Source organism: Apis florea, unplaced genomic scaffold (assembly GCF_048593485.1).
Source record: "Apis florea isolate Af1SG1 unplaced genomic scaffold, ASM4859348v1 contig_3803_pilon, whole genome shotgun sequence".
Taxonomy (NCBI): domain Eukaryota; kingdom Metazoa; phylum Arthropoda; class Insecta; order Hymenoptera; family Apidae; genus Apis; species Apis florea.
Window position 1 is genome coordinate 48,943 of NW_028256864.1, and position 22,554 is coordinate 71,496.

Genomic DNA, 22,554 nt, shown 5'->3' on the forward strand with positions numbered 1-22,554 from the left:
TCTTTGGCACGATTTCAATGAAGGAGTTGATTTGTGAATTGAGAAAAGTACACGACTGTTATGCGGCGCAGATTCGTTTCAGCAAGGAACAGAAACACGTCGGAACACGTTGTGATAAGTAAGTAAATTTTGATAAGTAAGTAAATAAATAATCGCCTTCTGTTTTTGAAAAATTGAAATAATTTAATAAGATTGAAGAGCATTTTTATTGTTTCGAATAAAACACAGATAAATTTTAAATATACATTTGCTTATCTTAGCATTTCGACATGTTTTAATATAATAAATATATAGAAAATAATCAAAATCTTTATAGCATGGGGATTTAATAAATTTTTGCAATACATTAATGTTCCTTATCTTATATTTATTTAAGTATGCACATGTGTCAAACAAACATAACAAAGAATGAATATATTAAGAAATGAATCTTTGATATCTTCTTATTTTAAACGACAATAAGTCGAGTGCATATTAGGTTGATAGGTCGAACAACGTGACTGTTCAGGAAGGGGTCAGTTGCACGTCACCACGCTAAATCCGCAATGCGGTGTTGTCGCAAAATGATTATTGTTACAATTTCTAACAATAAATCCTTATATCATTAACATTCATGAATTTTAAATATATATTTTATATATATTTAGATTTGTTATATATTTCTATACATTTGTATGTTATATATTTAGTAAAGTTTTAGAAACAAATTTGTTGTATATTATATATATTTACATAACTAAAACATAAGATGATTAAAATATATTTATATTAGATAAGAATTTATTGATGAAACATTTTGAATGAATAAACAAATTTATAAGCAAAAACAAATAAAAAGAAAGATAATAAAAAAACAATTATATTCTACGCGGTCGGAAAAACTAAAGTCGGAAAAAATGAATAAAAATATAATAAAAAATTAAACAATGAGTGAGATATGGGATAAATAGTAAGCGAGTAAGAGATATAATTCCAAGAGAGGCTCGATGCGGCAAATGCGGCGAATGCGCTGAATGCATTGAATGCGACGACGGTAACGTCATGCGCTCTGAAAACAACCGCAACCCCCTGTTAGAAATCGAGGAAGAACGGTAGGGATAACGTGGCGTGATGCACAGGCTACGATGCGCAATCGGTACACGAGCGCGCACGCGCGCATTATAGTCTCGAAGATGCCCGTAGCGAAACAGACGCAAAGGCACGCACGCTCGTAGCTCGTAGCTGCTGTAAAGGAGGGAGTCGCAGTATATCGAAGTTGTGCAGTGTTGCTTACCACGTAGGAGGCATAACACTCGCCGTCTCTACAATAAGATCCTAATATTTTCACAAATTTTTTTGTTCTACGTTTCGGTGTTTTTATTTTTTTGACATTTTTCTCTTTTTATTATTCTTCAAGAAATGTGTCATCTATATCTTCATAAATTGTTACGCAAGATCAATCGTTAAGAAAATGGTATTTTGATAGACACATCGTAAAAGGCAAGTACGATTTGAAACAACAATTAAAACGAAGGATCACAAAGATAATTATTCGCATCGAATATTTTTATGAAAAATATTTATACTTATATTGCGAATAGCAATGAGAATTGATTTGAAATTGTCATATATTTCATAACTACAAATCGGATAAATAATTAAATCGATATCAAATCAAGATTTGAATTTTAAGAGTGATAAAAAGTTGGAATTGGAATTCTAAACAGAAATAAAAAAAAAAAAGAGAAAAAATGGAACCAGAATTTAAAATAACACTATTATAAGAACTAAGATTAAGATTGCTAAATTTCCTTCTATAAAATTATATCTGTTGGATTTTCAAAGTTACCAGTTGGACCAGAGAATAATCTATAAATGGATTTTTAGTGACATTGTTAATATCCAATTTGGGGTTAATAATTATTGTGCCCTATCTCTCTCACACCAGCAATTGTACCACATATCGATACTCATATCGACCATCGTTCGTTTTTAGGTAACGACGTCTATCTTTTAAAACAAAATATTCATTGTGTTATAGTGTTTGACCAACATTGTGATCGAACCGGAAAGACATTTTACAAAATGTTGTAATATCACGTATGAAATTAATCGCGAACAATATCTATATACTTATGTTCTTTACTGTGGTGCCTAAATATTTTAAGTAAAGAAAAACTAGTGCCTACATAACGCACGATAAATGCGATATATATATACGATACGATATATATATATATATATATATATGTGTACATATATATATCGTAATTTGAAAATACAGATTGTCTCGTCGAACTGAATCGCTCAATGTTCCATTCTATTCAGTTCAGTGATATAATAATGCTTTTCAACATATATCAATAATTCCATCTTTTTAATATTTAAGTTTTATCAATTGTGTGAGAAAACTTTTCTTTCTGAAAATAAACTTTTGATCGCCGAACAATTAAGATTAGAATTAGAATCAGGAAATGATTCACGAATTTTATTGATTTGTTAACAAATATGAATATAGAATTTATGAAATGATATTTAACATTTGTCTTCGAATTCGAAAAAATAAGCGAAATCGGATTCGAATTGAATCGAAACTTATTTGATTAAATCATTTTCAATTAAACCTTTCATCTTCGCGTCTTTTTGCAATTTTTATTCTCTTCAAAAAATTTCCGTTTACATCGTATGTATACGTGTGTATGCGTATACAAATTTATTGAAGATATAAAGAAATGTCTCGTTTAATGTTATGTAACCTTGGCAATGCATCCACGGCAGGAAATGATACGAATAACAATGCGAATACAAATAGTAGCATGGAGGACGATGACTACTATCCGCTACCTACTATTTATCGGTGAGTGAATTCTTGATCGATAACGTATATATATATATATATATATATATATATATATATATATATAGTTATGTAAAGATTATTATCTATTTATTTATTATTCGTTTTCGTTCTTGTTTCTTTGTCGCATTAATTTTTTCTCTCTATTAGCGTGTAATATGCATATTTTATAATATATATATATATGTATATATATATATATATATATGTATGCATATCGCATGTATCGATATCACAAATCAATCATAAAATTATAAAACAGATTAATCATTGTCGTGATCATTAAAAATATAACAATTGATATTTTAATTGATTTAAAAGGTCATGAAACATAAGAGACAAATATTATTAATAATATTAATAATTAAACCAATACAAATTAATAATCTCAATTAATCATTAACAATTAATAATTGACCATTATTGACAATTAATGAATTATTAAATTAATGAATATTTATTTTTACAGTCAAAATTATTTATCTATTTGCTTTTATATTTCAACATACATGTATACACGCGCATGCATATGTACAGTGAGAATAATGATAATAGTAAATATTATATATTATATTTTATTTTCGAATCTAAAAATTTTACTTCGTTATAATAAAACTTTCTTTCGAAATTGTATTCTCGATGGGAAAACCAATAAATAATATAAAATCAATTCGTAGCGATCATATATATAAGTATATAATGAAAAGGAAAAATGTTTATGATCTATGAATTTTTGATTTAAACGTATTATAGATGAATGATAAAAATTTCATAAAATGACTTGCTATGAACGTTTAAATGTTTACATGGTTGTATCGAGTATTCGATCGATCCTGTTCTATTAATACTCCATATATTTTATACGCGCAGCTGCCGTGCACCTATAGCGAGTCTAGATTGCATGGAAGAATTCAACGGCGGAGGCGGTGGTGCCGGTGGTGGTGGCGGTGGCGGTGGCGGTGGCGGTGGTGGTACTGTGGATTCTGGTATACACTGCAGTAATACCGCTGGAACGAAGGAACAGCTACTGACTAACTGCATTGCCGCACAAGCGCAACGCTTACAGCATCCTTCGCCAGGTATTCGCTACCGCAACTTGGGCAAAAGCGGTCTACGTGTTTCCAATGTTGGATTAGGTACGCTGAATGTTTTCCTCCACTTTCGTAGAAACGATCAGAATCGCGATTACCCATTTATTTTATTCTTAATGTATGCTTTAAAGTATATCTTTTTCTTAAGTAGTATCTTGCCAATAATATGTTAACAATATTTTTTTTATGCTTTAGAATAAAATGAAAATTATGCTTTTCTATGATCCATCAGCAATTTTTCGACGCTTTTAACTTTTTACTATTTCTATATTGTTTATATCTTTATTTTTTTTGTTTTTTTTTTCTTTTTCACATTGGAATTTATTGATGGAACCTTATCATCTGTTAATGTAAACATACAAGCTTTTTATGTAAGTATGTTCTTCTAAAATCTATTCAACAAATCAGCTGTTTTAAACAAATGCACGTGAATAAGTAGAATAAGAATATATTATGAACTTTTCAAACGATTATAATTATTACAGAAATTTTTATGTATTATTATTATTATCATTATTATTATCAGATTATTTATTGTAAATAAAAATATAAATATATAATAAAAATAATAAAAAATAACATAATAAGTATATAAAAAGCAAGAAATAAATAAAAAATCAACTATAATGATTTGATTCATTTTATGAAATGACAAATTCTATACTGGAACCAATAATAGTGGCAATTCATGCTAATTAATAAATGTAACCTATATGTATATAGATACATATACATATTTTTATTTATAATTATATATAATGTCTTGATTCGTTGAATAGATATTAATCAAATTTATGCAATGAATAAAAAATAAATAAAAATGTATACTATATGTAGTCAAAAAAACGAATATAACGATATGCATATTTATATTTATTGTTATTTTTGTTGTCATCGTTGTTGTTATTGTTATTATATCCGAAACTGCTTATTAAAATTGTATATAGAAGATGCAATAAAAAATGCTATTTGAAGCTTTAATTTAAGATAACATTGATACAACAAATTGTTATAAACAAATGTTTTATAAATATATAAAATTCAAGAATGGATTTCTTAGGTGAGTAATGAAGGAAAGAAAGGAATGAAAGAAATAAGAAAAAGTTGATTATTATATACGAGAGATAATAAATTATGATTTTGTAGTTAAGCATATTCATGGATTATATAATAATGATAATAAAAACTAAGAGGTAAGTAGGTATGTGTAATGATTTAAAATCTATTTTTGAATCTTGTATGAAAACGGTGTATAAAAACATGGAAATATTAAAATAATTGTTAGAAATGAAAAATTAAATCATATGCGGCAACTGAAAACGGTTGAATGAATAAAATTACTTTATATCTTTAGGTACATGGACAACTTTTGGCATGGGAGGTTGCAGTAATGAAGAAACAGCAGAAGCTGTAGTTGCCCTAGCTTACGAAAGTGGAATAAATGTGTTCGATTTGAGCGAAGCCCATAGCGGTCATAGAGCAGAAATTCAATTTGGACGAATTTTATTACGTCGTGCTTGGAATCGTTCAAGTTACGTTGTTACCACTAAAATATATTGGAATACGAAGTAAGTATCGGTCAAATTATTACTGAAGTTATAGATATGTAAAAAGTGTTAATATGTTATCGAATATCATTCGAGGATCAATTTTAGAAATTAAAACAAATACAATAGAAATAAAAATAAAAATAATTATTTATTAAGTTATGAGTAATTTAAATTTATATTAGATGAAACAAGAAAATAGAATGATATAGCTCTATTTTTGTACTGTTTATATCGAATTAATTTGGTCTGTTTCTAGTTTGCTTCATCTAACGTTATATAATTGTTCAATAATTTAATAAATAAGCAACATTTTTGCATATCAACTTTTTTATTTATTTTAATCTTTAAAATTAGTTCTTTAAAAATATATCATAAATATATTATGTAAAAAATTTTAAGAAAATTATTACATTTAAATATGTATATTATATTATATATATATATATATATATATATATATATATATATATATATATATATATAAAATGCAAAAAGATTAATCTATTAAAACTGAAAAATGTTTGTCAGTTTGTCAAATTATTGAACAATTGAACAAATGCTATTTAATATTTTATGTAAAATTTTATAATTTATAAAACTTGATCGTAGAGCGGAAGGTCGTGGATTATCACGGAAACACATAATCGAATCAGTCCAAGCATCTTTAGTCAGGTTACAATTATCGTATATCGATATTGTAATGATTCATAAAGTAGATCCAATGTGTCCCATGGAAGGTACGTTGCAATTACTACATTACACATCAATATCAATACTATTAAATAATTAAAAATATGATTGTAAATTTAATATTTCTAACGTTTTCTTTCTTTCAGAGATAGTACGTGCTATGAATTACGTAATAAGCAAAGGATGGGTAATGTATTGGGGAACATCTCGTTGGACTCCAGTCGAAATTATGGAAGCTTATACGAATTGCCGACAATTTAATTGTGTCACACCAATTGTAGAACAAGCCGAATATCATTTATTTTATAGAGAAAAACCAGAACTTTATATGCCAGAGTTATATAATAAAATCGGTAATTATTGGAATATATTATTGGAATATATGTTTATTTATCATTTTATTCAATTATACATATATGTAGAAGGATTAATATATTCGTAAAAATGTTGATTATAAAAATCAAAACAAAGTTGATATATAATATCAATTGAGGTTTTATTAAATTATTGAGTAATTTAAGTTTTATGTTAAATGAAACGAAATTAAGATGACACAGTAATAGAGATAGAATTTTCATTTATTCTATTATATTATATCTCATTTCATTTGATGCAAACATAAATTGCTTATAATTTAATAAATAATTAATAATAACTTTAATTTTTGTATTTGTTTTGATTTGTTTTGATTTTTAGAATCAACTTTTCAAAGATATTCCATAAATGTATAAATTTACTATATATGGAAAATATATCGCTTTAACATAACAATTTTAAAAGAGATAATAATTATTCGGAATAAAGAAATCCTCATCTTTTAATAATTTTAGATATTATAAAAAAATTTTGTACAATTTTTTCTTTTGTATATTACAGTCACTTGACTTTTTCAAGATATTTATAAAAAAAGATTATTATTAGAATATAAAGATTGTTATATAGAATTTTTCTCATATATATATATACGTACATTAGTGACTGAATGTGCGTGATCACCATTTATTTATCTTTTTAAATATCGGATCCAAAATATATAACAAGTAGATCGGTCAAAAAACTATTTGATTATAAGTTATGGCTTAAAATATCTTATATCAAGTTTAAACATTCCATTTTTCAAACTGCAAAAATAAAATATAAAATAATTCTCATAAAATTACAATGACTGAAATTATAATGAATATCAGTATTATTTTTGGTATTTATCATTAGAATTTCGATCATTATAATAGCGATTATCCAAAATTTATATTTTATTTTTCATAGATTCTTCGAATTCGTTTAAATTAATTTAAAATGTTTTAAATTTATTATAATGCATGAAAAAATAGATTGTTTTAGTCTTTCACTCACTTCATGTGTTTAAATTAATGTAATATAATTATATAATTAAATTAATATAAGAGAATAACTGGTTATTGCATGTTTATATACATGCAACTGCGGACACATAGATATAAAAGAAATTTAATTATATAATAATAACAATCTTTTTTTGCAAATATTTTGAAAATTAAAAATCGATCGACGGTAATATATAAAAGAAAAATTCATTCAAAATGTTGATACAACATATCTAAAAATCATCCAAATCAGTGAGGATTCTTTTATTTAAATTAATTACTAATTAAAGAAATTATTTATCTTAGGTGTTGGTCTGATGGCATGGTCCACGGTAACGATTGGTATGGTTTCCTCGAAACCTGAAGATTGTGGTGTCTCCTTTTTTTCAAGATCTTCCTATAAGGTAACGTTCAAAAAGATAATTTTTTTATAATGTAGAAAAATTGACAATTCACAATGCAAGAATGCTGTTGGTTTGATAAATATATGTAGGTAATACATACATATACAACACGTTAACGGCGATGGAAGAATATGTAGAAAGATGACTATTGCCACCGACTCTCTCTCGCAACGTTTATTTTTTACTTCCAGAACAAGTATTCGTCATTCAGTTGGACAGAAGACGAAACACAATCTTTGTATAAAGAAGTACGTACTTAAACTAATATAATTTATTATATATATTATATATATATATATATATATATATATATATGTGTGTGTGTGTGTGTGTGTGTGTGTGTATGTGTGTGTGTGTTTATATTTTTGCATATTAAGAATGCATTATATATATGTATTACTATTTAAAGTTTAAAAATAATAAAAAGATTTTTAAATAAAAATCACATATTAAACACATTTATTATAACATTATAATTGCTTTTTATAATAATAAAAATATATTTTGAAACGGAAAAAATGACAAAATTTTAAATAAATATAATCAAAATCAAATTTTTGCTTATCAAAAAAATCATCTTTTTGACTAACTCTAAAGAAATTTTGAGCATACTATTTGAAAGTTTTTTTAAAGCTTTTTAAAAATTTTTTTAAAGCTTTTTAAAAATTTTTTTAAAACTCTAAAATAATTACTAATACTAATAAACTACTAATATTAATAAATTTATTTTCATAATATTTATGTTTGTTATTATGTAAAAATATGACATAACTAGCATTAGACATTAAAAAAAATAACGTCTAAAAAATATTACTTATACATTCTTTTTTTCTTGTTCTAGCAGGAATATGGTTGGAAAGAGAAATCAGCCGATGACGAAACACGAAAATATTCGGATAAACTACGAGACGTATGTGCACTTGCCGAACGACTCGGCTGTTCCTTTGGACAATTGGCTATTGCATGGTCTTTAAAAAATGAAAGTGTTCAGTGCCTTCTTCTCGGTGCATCAAATATTGATCAATTATACGAGAGTCTTCAAAGTTTACAGGTAAAACATAAAATATATTCTTAAATTCAAATTGAATTTTTATTATTTATTATTTTTATGCAAAACGTTATGACAATAAATGCTACATCGTTCCAGCTAATTCCAAAATTAAATGCTAATATAATGAACGAAATTGAAAGAATTCTCGATAATAAACCATCACGACCTCCGATGATTTCAACATTGGCACTCAGATGACAATCAATTTGCCCCCACGGAAGTGGTGGGGGCTCTTTAGAGGATGGAGGTAGCCCAAAAAGCGAAGGTGCTAATAGTCAAGATCAAGAACAGACTAAAGAACTAACCGGCAAACTACCATTTTGCGAAATACAATGAAACAATGTTAGATATATTTACGTATATTTAGATATAGTTTGATCTTGATCGAATGAAATTGGATCGATTAAAATTGGATTGAAGATGACAAAATTGTGCCAAGAGAGGTCACATAAATTTAAATGAAAAAAAGAGAAATATTAATTATTAGTGCACGTTGTCCCATACTCAACGTGTTAAGCGCGAATACATGTACATATTATGTACTTATATCCACATAAAAATGAATCAACGACAATACTTATAGATACGATTGCAGTTGCAATTGCAATTGCAATTAAAATTATAAATAATTAGCGAGAAATATTTGCAAGATAAATTCCAAACATAATTTTCATTCCTTGATGCATCTGAACAATTATTCTTTTTGCAATTTTCTTATAGATAAATTTAAATACAAGAAAAAAAGATTTAAAATTATTTGATTATAAGTTTTAAAAAAAAATGATAAGTTCACGATTTCCTATGCAAAGTTCATTCGAAATTAGATAAAATTATTGTAAATTCTTTATTGAAACTATATAAGATAGTATAATTATTTTTTTCAATTTGAAAAAATTTTTTATATTATTTTATTTTATTCTTTCACACATTTTATCTATGTTACAAAAAATCAAATATATACATCACAAGAATAAGTTGAATGAAACGCGGCAAATTCACGTGATCTTGTACATTACTGATATATTTTTCAATGTATTAATTCAAACCTTACCACTATTGTTCCTTTCACTTTCAATCATTTGTTCGACCCTTTATCAAATATCACGTAAATAATTCTTGCTATGTCCTTCATAATTACAGATCGGCTCAAGTTAGTTAACTAGTCATTTTGCTAGTTAATTAGCTTACCGAACAAATTATGTAAGGATAGGTAAGTGGTATAGACGGATAAATATATAAATAAATAGGCGTACTTAAGGTAAGTTGTTAAATAAGAATGTAAATAAATAGTTAGATATATGAAAGCACGAACAGCGATAAACATAGAAATTACATGAAATTTCACGTAGGAAGAAATACGTGATAATACTCGAAAAAAAAGATAATGATAAAGAATAAACATTTTGTAGATTGTTACATACACGTAGCAGAAGTGTGATATAAGAACATTTCCATTCTATTCTCGTTGGATTCGTTCAACTATCCGCTATCTTTTATGAATATTTATAACATATTTAAATGCAATGTCTTAGAGCAATGTCATTTTTGCATTTGATTTTTCGAATGAAAACCGTCCTAATGACATACTGCGTAAAACCTCGTAAATTAATAAAGTCATTTTCAAATTGTATCATTTATAAATTGGATAAATGAAGTATTCATGAAGATAAAATTTATGTATATTTAATGCATAATGAAATAAAAATGGGGGTGTGAAAAAAATGAAATAAATAAATGATAATTGAAAAATAAAAAAGAGATGAGGAGAAAGATATGACTTGGATAAAATTTGAATTAAATTCAAATTTAATCAAATTCCGATAAAATATAAAAATGATGAAATAATAAAAAGTTCCAATTGTTAATGATTGTAAATATATAATACTTTAGTATATTCGTAATTATTAACTGCTACAATTACGTTGACATTTAGCGATTCTTTGATCTATAGTGTGTATTATAATAGGATAAATATACGTATATTACATACACACTCAAAATAATGGCATATTCGTTGATAAGATTGGTTGATAATAATTATGAGATTAACTATCGGTAAAAAAAAATGGTAAAATTCGAATACCAATCATTACGAATATGATTATAAGTATGCCAGTTACGCTAGCTAAGTTGTAGAGCTAAGCTTTCACTAATTACTTAGCGCTAATTATTTAACGATTTTTCATGCAAATTACAATCTTTATATTTTCCACTCAAATTTTTATCAGAACATAATATATTATATATAATAACTTCATAATATAAACAAATTCATTAAATAAACGTACATATACAGACGTGCATATATTTATCGTGATCTCAAAAACATGGCAATTAAATAATTAGAAAACTGTCATGCAAATTTTTCAGAAAATCCAACAATTTCAAGAATTTCAAATCGTTAAAAAGAAATTAAACTGCCAAAACGTCGATCGTTTTGTTGTTAATTAAATAATTATGGTGCGAACGATCGTTAAAATACACGAAATGCCTCAATTGTGTTCCGCGCCAATAATCTCAGTGTAATTAATAATAATTGATAAAATATGATTTAAAGCTAGATAAGAAAGAATAAATAGAAATGAAGAAAAGAAAATAAAAAAGAGTAAGGATAAAGAAAGAAGTCGGAAAAGAGCAATATTGTCATGATATGATATATTTAATTATCAAATTGGAAATAAATAGATAAATCTTTTATATGAATGATTGATCTTTTATATAATTGATTCTTCTCAAATATTTTTATCAATTTTATATCCGAAGCAAGATTGTTCATTCGTTATTTAATGATTCTTTGAATTGAACATATTCAAAGTTGATATTCATTCAAAATGTATTTATTTTAAATGATATGATTTATACCTCTTATAAATAGATAGCTAGAATATGCATATGAAGAATTGATATAAGATTTAATATTTTTATTGAAAGTCTTTAAGAAAAGATATATTCGTTTCGAATATATATATATATATATATATATATATATATATATATATATATATATATTATATATTATATTATATATTATTTAATTTAATATATATATATATATATAATCAATCTATGAATTGATATATTATTCATTTAAATATAATTAATTATTTAATTATTTAATTATTTAATTATTCTTTTTCAAAACTAATTATTATCTTTTAATTATAAGTGAAAAAAAGTACAAGAAACTGATTAATTACAATTACAATTGAAGATCAATAAAATTTTATGTGATTAAATCGAATAAGTCTCTATCTATTCTTAATGAAATCTATAAATTGATATAATATATCAATCGAGTACTTAATTAAAAAAATATTTAAGTAAAAAAAAATTTAATTAACAAATAGTGTATATTATACATGTATAAGTCAAGTATATAATGTTATCGAATTGGATTTAAAATCGCATTATATAAGATTGAGAGTTATATTATAAATTATATATATATATATATATTTATATCTATTTATTGCGTATTTTTAGCAATTGTCACAAAATAAGAATAAATGCTCATCGAATAGTGACTTTTTTTTAAATTAACATGTCTTCTATCTATCTATATTTTTTATATAGATATATATTATATATGATAAAAAGAAAGATATAATAAAATCCAATTCAAATAAATATATCCAATATAAATATAATTTTATCAATTATACTATAATTATATGCAAATTTATTATTTACGCTAAAATTTCAAAATGACATATATATCTTATATATATTTTATACATTTCGTAAAATATTTTATTTTTTAAGAATACAATTGTATTGTTATTTTCAAAAAAACCCTAAAATTATAGGGGCCAAAAACGGTCATTAATCATTATCATAATTGTTGATATTTGTGATTTATTAGATGTATTTTCTATCCTTCTGACTTCTTTCTTTCCTTTGATCACGATCACGATCGAAATAAACAGAATAATATATATTTCATTAAATAAATAAAGCTACGATTAGGAGAATGTAAAACACATTTTCATAAAAAAAAACATTTTCAAAATTTTTCGAAAACTTATACATTCTAAGCAATGTATTAAGTATTTAGAAAATTATTTTGAAATGATTATAAATAAAAGAAACATATTATTTTGTGCATTACTCCATTACACCTTTCTTATTATCATTTTGCTAGTTACATAATAAGTTTACATGTACTGCACATATGTGTACATGTGTGGAAAAATAGAATTTATTTTCTTCAATTTATAAATCTATCGAAACAAATTATATGTACATTAATGATACATTGTTTTGATTAATTAATATCGAAAAATTTTTTTCAATACATTTTTTGAATAAAAATAAATTGTATTTTATATTGAAAATATATATTATTTATATTAATGTAATTCATAATTATTAAAATATTAATTTATTTATTTTTTATACATACTATATCTTTTATTTTTTTTTTTACATATATTATATCATTATATATTAATATTATCAGATAAATATTAACAAGTTTCACCGTACATGTTAAAATTTTGTATAAAAATATAAATATGAACGTGATGATTTTTTTCCGTCGCATCAAAGAAGTAATTGAATATATTATTAAATTTATTTAGACGGAAAACGTTATCTTACTTGTTTATTTCTGACATGAATACATTTTATCATTTCTACATCATATTTTTTTTTTATATATGATATAATAATGATATCATAGAATTTATTAAATTGTATCATATTACTGAATGATGTGCAATCGTGCTATAATATGATAAAAAACAAATAGATAAAATTGATCATCTTTATTTTGACATATATTATGACATATATATTTTATATTAAGCATTTCTTTTTTCTCTTCATTTCATTTTTATGTCTTTTATGTTTAACTTGTATTTTCTTTTTTATTTTTATTTTTAACTGATAATCTTTATCCATTTTTAATTGTTAGTTTTGACACTGAAATTTCGATAACAAATCTATCATTAACATGTGTATAATATTAAAGATATTGTATACAAATGTTGATGATGGATTTGCTCTGTGAAAAAAATACTGCAAGATAATATATCTTATTACTTGAACCTTCAGAAATTAATTTTTTCTTTTGAACTAATAAAATTAATGAGATCAACTATTTATAAGATTAATGAGATTAAGGAATAAGACGAAATTAATCATTAGCGTTTGGTATTCTTTTAAAAAACATTCAAAATTATAATAATTATAAATATTTATCTATAGTTATTATATTTACAAATACTCTGAATTTTATCTTTATTATATGTCAATAGTTTATTGTATTAAACATCTAATAAAACAAAAATATAATAAAATAAAAACAAATTAAAATTATTACAAAGTATTACTTTTCTAATATAGAAAATAATTAATAAAATAAGTTATTTATTTTAAGAATCTAGAATAGTTTCTTAAAACAAAATTTGTTTTTCATTATAGACAGTTTTACATAGTTTTAGTTAAATACAAAAAATTTGTTTATTTTTAATTTTAAGCAATTATTTTTTAAACTTTAATAATATATTTTTAATAATTTATATGCAATTCTTTATTTTTTTATTATTACGATATTTTTTCGTTATGATTCATTGACTCGTATAATTTGCAATACTTTATATAAAAATAAAATATCATTGTTATGTATAAATCTTCCCTATTTTTTTTCTGTTTTATATCTTTTTCTATATTGACCCAAAAAATCTCTATCCAAAAATTATACAAGTCATTTCATAAAATTAATATTTTAATCTAAATTTTATTTTACTTTAGTTTGATAACACGGACAAAATGCCATGAATCATTGTTTATCCAATGCAAATCTCTCTCATATAATTTGTTGCAAAAAATATTAGAATATTCTTATTATATGTATATGTATATTATATTATTATATTATATATCATTGTATCACAGGCTATATTCTACAAACGAGATCTATTAATTCTGTTCATTGTTATTGCATTTCACACAGATATAGATCATTTGACATATTAATTTTTGATAAAAAATATGTCAAATTTTTATTATTTGCCAATACGATTCTTTATACAAATTCTTAAACGTCGTTCTATTAAAAAAATTTAAAAAACAATATGTCAAACCTGCAATGAAAGACGATAAGAGATCTATACTCGTGATATAAATTCAATAAAGATGCTTTAGATCATAATTAAATATAATATAAAATATAAAAAAGAAAAACATATAAAATAAAAAATATATAGAAGACGAAGTAAAAAAAAGTTTAGTTATTTATTTTTATAACAAATTTAAATTAACATAACAAAGAAATTGCTGCAGTGTTAAAAAATAAAAAATTATATATAAATTATTAAAAATATATTTAAAAAGTTTACTTAAATACTAAATAAAAGTAGAGGATAAGATTTTATTTAAGTATATGTCTGTGTAAAACCATTTGTGATAAAAGAATATTTTTATATCATTTTAAATTTTTAGAATAAATAATTTATTTTTTGCTATTATATATTAAAATATATAAAACTGTTATTTTATAATAACATTGTTGTTTTATTATTTTTTTATTTTACTAGAAATTTAATATAGTGAATTATTGATTAATAAAGATAAAATTTAAAGTGTATGAAAATGATCAGTATTCTACATTAATTATCTATCTATCATTAATTATCAATATTATTTAGCCACGATATGTTATCAGTGATTAAAATCCCTAAAAAATAAAAGCAAGTTTATTTTCGTTCTTTTCATTTTAAATAAAATCCTTATTTTATGAAAATGAAAAAAATTATGAAATTTGTTCAATAATGAAATCTAAGAATCGCATAGAGAATAGACAAATATAAATGCATAATGTAAACATAAACTGTATATGAGAATGAAATGTATGAGAGAAATTAATAATTCACTAATCACACATTGGTAAATTTATAATGAAAAAAACATTCAATTCTATAAGAATTGCAAATATTATAAATATCGTATATAGAAATAAACATATAATTCCTACTTTTTTGTTCAATTTAAATTTAAAACATGCTATAACTGTATAAAGAATAATTACGCAAATAACTGTCGAAAATACACTATATTTTAAAGCTCCTGATTCGATTTCCACATATCTTTTTTCCATGAGACATTTTATTATCCATGGTAAACCCAAACAAAGTAAGATGTCAAGAATATTTGCTCCCAATGTATTACTCATTGCCATATTTCCGTCGCCTATACATACATATATTCATAAAAAAATCTTTATATATTATGTACAAAATCTTTTATATATTCATTCAATTATTTGAGTTTCATAAAAATATAAAAAATATATATAAAAAAAAATATATATATATATATATTAAAGGCAAAAAATAAAAGAAAAAAAGAAAAATAGAGAACTTACCTTGTTTTGCTAAAATTACAATTGATGCAACTTCTGGCATATTTCCACCAGCTGCTAGAAATGTAAGACCCATGATGGAATCAGGGATACCTATGATATCACCGATAACCGTTGTCATCCAAGAAACTAAATACGAAGATATCGCAATCCAAATCATGCACATGATAAAAGTCAACGGATACCAATGTTTCAATCGTTCAATCTTAGGATCTGGTATCGTTATAAATAATAAAAATTTTAATGGCCAACCAAACATGAACCAACATTTTTCAATAATAGTTCGCTCTATTGGCCAAGTAAATAAATATTCTGCAAACATAATAATACAATGCATTTCCTTTATATTTATATTTTTTATCCTATTTAAAAAACAATATCATGTAGATAATATAATGTTATATAAAATTATACTACAGTATACCAAAAATTGAACGCTTCATCGATTTCTTAAAATTTTCTACATTTTCAGAATCATATATCCGATTCTGCTGCCTTTCTAAGTTCTGGATATTCAAATTCTTTTTATGGTCTACAACAACTGCGTTGTCTTGAGGACGCAATTTATATGAGCCATTAGGAGGTAAATTTTCATTCAAATCAATAGTGGATACTATGATCAATAATAAAAAATATTTTTTATTATTTAATATACAGTTATTTTCTAAAATTTTTCAACGAACAACCGAGTATATGATATAAAAATTGAAAAATATATATAGATATTAATATCACTTACGCTTTATAGAGTTGGAATTAAAAGAAATTTTGTCGCAACATAATCTAATATGTTTACCGCAAAAGAGCAAAATTAGATAAAAACAAAACAATATTAACAAGATCATTGCTTCGTACCATTGAATCTTTGCATCCCACATTATTATTACTAATGTTCCAACAGATATCACATACATTATACAATCTCGTGACAATACTTGCCATTCTAATGGTATTGCCTATATCAAAAAAAAATAAAAAATCAATTAGAAATTAAGAAATAACATCAAGGATAGAGATACATTTGAATGAAACAAATAAATAATATAACGTTAACGAGATTATATAATAAATAAAAAAAATAAATTCGATATGATCGATTTAAATATAGTTAAAAAGATGTTTATTGTGCTCTAAAAATCTTTACCTTGACGACAAGATTATATGAAATATTGATATATATATATATATATTTACATCAGTATTTGCTAAAAAATGCTTCATGTATATATGGATATATATACATGGATATACAATCAGTCATAGAAATTTTTGTATATCATCTTACAAAAAAATTCCTAATCTGAAAATTCTATTTTTAATAAATTATATATAAAATAATTTTTTTTTGGTGGAAAGTCTTTTTGAAAGAATGAAAAATTTTAGTACTTCTTTATATTATTTTAAATACAATTTATTTAATAATTATAATTTGTATTGAATGAAGTGAAACAAAATTGAAATAAAAATATTCTTCGTTACATCATTATGCATTCTATTTTTGTCTCAATTTTTAACTCTAAACTTAAATTGCTTATAACTTAATAAATAAACTTTAACTGATATTTTTGTGTATCAACTTTCGTTTTGATTTCTGAAATTAATTCTCCAAAAATGTTTCATTATATTATATATAATATATTAATATATATTTCTATATTAATCTATATTAATATATATTTCATTCTTGTTCTATATTTCAAATATAATCAAAATTTCATCAAAAATTGAATAACTAAATTTTTATTTAATATTATATTATTTGAGATCACATATAATGTATGAAGATTTTTCAATTGATTATATGTACATGCATGCATATATTTGATTATTATAAATAAGAAGAATATTATGCGTTAGTCATATGACAGGTATTAATATCATTTATATAACAAACCATTTCATTTTTGATTATCATAATTATAATAATTTTCATAACAATTATTTTCAAATATATAAATATAATATATTTTTAATAAACAATATACTTACATAAAAAGTCATCAACGCTCCACAAGCTGGAGTTGCGAAGGTATCGAATACAGCACTACCAACAACTGTACCGGCACCAAGATCTGATTCGGTTAAAAACGTTCCAATAATATTCACAAACAATTCAGGAAAAGAACTAGCCATTGCAAGAAATGTCGCTCCAGCAACATCGGTGCTTATATTCAAACTAGTGCATATACAATCAATGGCTGGTAATAAATAATCATGGCAAACGAATGCCGTCAATAAAAAACAATATAATCCAAGAAAAGCATGTAATACTACTGCTCCATGACGTCGCTGTTCGTGTGTGAACAAATCCTCAGGAAAATCATGTATCGAACGATCCGTACACTTCTTGTCTTCTTTTTTCTGTTCAATTATAAAGTATCTTTGTTTTCCATTATCTTTCACCGCTTGTTTTATTATTTCGTTTTTCATTAATGATTTATTCACTTCATGCGCTCGAATAATATTGGCCGAAATCGGGAACGATTCTATAAGTGAAACATTTCTTTCTCTTTCTCAAAGCTATAAAAAATATTAAATAGTAAAAAACAAGTGAATACGTACAAAAAATTTTTAATTTATAGTTACAACTGCAGATTTATTTAAATAATTTAAACATATCAATCAATATTTTTATAAAAACATAATCTTTTTGATTTCGATAATCATTTAAATGGGGAGAATTTATAAAATTAATGAATTAAATGTTTTTTATACTATATAAGTAAGACTTCCCTTAGAAGTATGTGATAGAACGAAATTAAGATCTCATCATATAGAAATAAGGAACTTATATATACTTACCTTATTCGATACAATCCTCATTATTAATATTTGATATTATTAAACTATGCACCAAATTATAATGAATGCATTTTCTGACGAATAAATTCAAAATATATTATAGAATAAACTCATAAAACATTTGATGAATAAAACACGTAATACACTTTCATATTATCAATTTGTTTGATTGTTCTAACAAATTTGTTTAAATGTTGATTTTATTCCAATTTTACATTAGTTATTTTATATTAGTGAGACAAGTCTCATCATATAGAGAATATTTTATAAAATATTGCAATATTATATGCATTTTATAAAAAAAAAGATACTATAATTATGAATAAAAAAACGATAAAATATTTTATTAAAAAATCATAAAAAAATATGAAAGAAATATAAATAAATAATACAAATAAAGAAAATATAATAGTATACTTGTGTTATTATATTATATATAAATTTATTATATATAAATATTATATAAACAAAATGATATTTTTATTATTTTATGATATATTTATGATATTTATGAAGATTAATCAATGTAATCTTCATTAAATAAGATCTATTCAAAAATTTCACATTCTCTGTTAATAAATACAAAAAAATTATTTTGCATAATTTTAATTATGTTTCATTTTCAATACATTAATTAATTATTCTTATCGTTTTATTTTATATAATTTTTTATGCACTTTTTCATTTAATTTTTTTATATTTATTCAAAATATCCTAATTAAATAAAAATAATGTAATTTTAAGACCAATATATATATTATTCGCAATAAATATTTCCGTCACATTTCTCATTTCTTTTTTATTATCTTTTAATCAATATATCTTTATTTTATTTATTCTTAATTTTTAATTCTTTTTTTTTTACGCATTTATGTATAATTATAACTATAAATATATATACTATAAATATACACAAACACAAATTTTGACCAGAAAAACTCTGGCACATATATTAGGATTATATGAGATATATTCTTTTAAGTAATTCTAAATAAGGAATTAAACAAAAAACGCAACTTCCTATATAAAAATATTGGTTAAAACTTATTTATTCAGTTTTATGAAATTAAAGTTTCTTTTAAAAACTTATAAAAATAAAATTATACTATTCTATCTGCATTTATTATTGTGTATTGTCTATATTTAACGCAAATTTGAATTGGTCATAACTTAATAAATAACTTTATAATATATTTAGTATATTGAACTTGTATATTTAATTTAATCTCTAAAATTGATCAAAAATATTACACAAATATATTAACATATTCTCTCTCTCTCTCTCTCTCTCTCTCTCTCTCTCTCTCTCTCTCTCTCTCTCTCTCTCTCTCTCTCTCTCTCTCTCTCTCTCTCTCTCTCTCTCTCTCTCTCTCTCTCTCTCTCTCTCTCTCTCTCTCTCTGTGTGTGTCTGTGTGTGTCTGTGTGTGTGTGTGTGTGTGTGTGTGTGTGTGTGTGTGTGTGTGTGTGTGTGTGTGTGTGTGTGTGTGTGTGTGTGTGTGTGTGTGTGTGTGCGTGCGTGCGTGCGTGCGTGCGTGCGTGCGTGCGTGTGCGTGTGCGTGTGCGTGTGTTTTATTTAAAAAGTTGAATGATTTGAAAAAATGTATATTCTACTATTTTTGATGTTTTTATGTGTGCATGTATCGAAGATTTATGAAAATCAACTTTGTTGATGTAGCTCGACATTTTTTATAAAACTATATTGATCTCTGTTAAAAAATGATTAGTTTAGAATATATTTCAATTTGAATTTTGTAAAATCTTATTGTATGAAAGATAAAAAACACACGGTTATATTTGCTTGTCATGTTTTTTTTATCTTTCATATAATAAATTCAAATCGGTATCTCCTAAATTTTTAATTTTTTTACATGCTATTTAATATTTTTTTTTATAAAAAATATTAAATTACATCAAATAATGTATTAAAAAATATATTTCTTTTAAAAAGCAAAATTGACCTTCATAAATCCTTGACACATCCACATAAAAAGAACTAAAGATATCAGAACACGTCCTTTAAAATTATTTAACTTTTTTTAAATATTTTTTACTACGATATATATATATATATTTATATATATATTTTTTTTAAAGAATTATGTATTAAATTAATTGAATCTTACCATTTTCGAGAATCGCATAAGTTATCGAAACAGATATCAAAAGCACAATGATACACGTGTAACTTTTCAAGGATATAATCATTGTATAATCATTTCGCATATACCTTTCGTTATCTATGAAATATTGTTTCTCAATGTGAATTGTTTGCTAAAATACGTTAAACTACTTTTTGAGAAATGGTCTTCGCATTTATGTTATATTACGTTCAACTGATTACTCCCTTCCTAACAGCCATCTAAACGCCGTTATTATCTCTTTAATCATCGTCAACATATTGTCAGTAGTCGATAACAATAACGAAATCCGATTTTAAAATCTCTTTACAAGTAATTGTGTGACAAATTAGATATCTTCACTAAAAGAAGACTATTAAACAATCTCTCAATTAACAATAACATTCCAATAATTTGATATATTAATCATAATTATGTCTTTTCAAATATCATTTTTATATTTTTATTATTTATATTATACTGTTTTTTTTATTTTTGTTTACAAATTACATTACATTAACCAAAATTGTTTTTTTCATATTATTTATTTTATTCTATTATATTAGAAATATAATTCAATAATCCTGCACATTTAATAATCTAGAACTTCTTATTACTAGAATTGTAATCTGAAATTTTTATTACTAGAATTTTATCATACTTCATATTTCTTTTTGTTAACTTATATATTTTAATGTAAATCATACTAATTTTATATATTTTTGAATACTCTGATTTTATATACTCTATATAATAATAATGATATAGAAAAATTTAATTATATAAATTATATAAATAAAAATAACTAAATTTCGCAAATCGAATAATTATATTTCTTTTTTATTTCATATTAACAATTATAATATTATTTATATTTTTTATTATAAATATATGCTATAAAAAATTATAAAATTATTTGTCTAATAAAATTAATATGAGAGTGAAAAAGATGCATATATAATTTTACATATGATAAATCTATAATGATAAAATAGCAAGATAAAAAATTTATTCAAGCACAAAACTACACATTTTTTGATTTATAAAATGAAATTAACAAAATTTTAGAGAAGATGAAGGAGTAACATTAATCAATACTTATTATATTTGCAATCTTGCTATTTCTTCATCAGTTATATCTCAAATATTATGTAGATATAATATGTATGAATAAAAATATATATATATATATATATATATATATATATTCCTAAATATATGCAAGCATATGCTTATATGTATTATGCATATATAACATACAAAATATATAATATGTAAATATGATTTTTTTATATGTAATTTTTAAT

At 23.4% G+C, this 22,554-nt stretch overlaps 2 protein-coding genes across 7 annotated transcripts; one reads left to right on the forward strand and one right to left on the reverse strand.

The window, feature by feature from the left end:
* Positions 1-45: 45 nt before the first annotated feature.
* On the forward strand, positions 46-9,988 carry Hk (potassium voltage-gated channel subfamily A regulatory beta subunit hyperkinetic). Of its 6 annotated transcripts, none has more exons than XM_086916743.1 (10): positions 46-118; positions 2,758-2,836; positions 3,707-3,972; positions 5,282-5,495; positions 6,087-6,214; positions 6,314-6,520; positions 7,817-7,914; positions 8,106-8,162; positions 8,756-8,965; positions 9,062-9,988. In XM_086916743.1, the coding sequence occupies exons 1-10, from the start codon at positions 61-63 to the stop codon at positions 9,161-9,163; spliced, it is 1,419 nt and encodes a 472-aa protein (XP_086772869.1). In that variant the 5' UTR covers positions 46-60; the 3' UTR covers positions 9,164-9,988. The 6 variants fall into 6 exon arrangements, with proteins under 6 accessions (XP_086772869.1, XP_086772870.1, XP_086772873.1 ...); XM_086916744.1 differs by having other exon boundaries at positions 8,759-8,965; XM_086916747.1 differs by lacking the exon at positions 46-118 and adding an exon at positions 1,179-1,975.
* Positions 9,989-13,060: 3,072 nt separating this feature from the next.
* Positions 13,061-22,417, reverse strand: LOC100864569 (sodium/potassium/calcium exchanger 4). Its single transcript, XM_086916750.1, has 6 exons — positions 21,254-22,417; positions 18,318-18,814; positions 17,068-17,284; positions 16,753-16,941; positions 16,332-16,640; positions 13,061-16,156 (listed from the first exon to the last, which is right to left on the reverse strand). The coding sequence occupies exons 1-6, from the start codon at positions 21,351-21,353 to the stop codon at positions 15,840-15,842; spliced, it is 1,629 nt and encodes a 542-aa protein (XP_086772876.1). The 5' UTR covers positions 21,354-22,417; the 3' UTR covers positions 13,061-15,839.
* Positions 22,418-22,554: the final 137 nt, after the last annotated feature.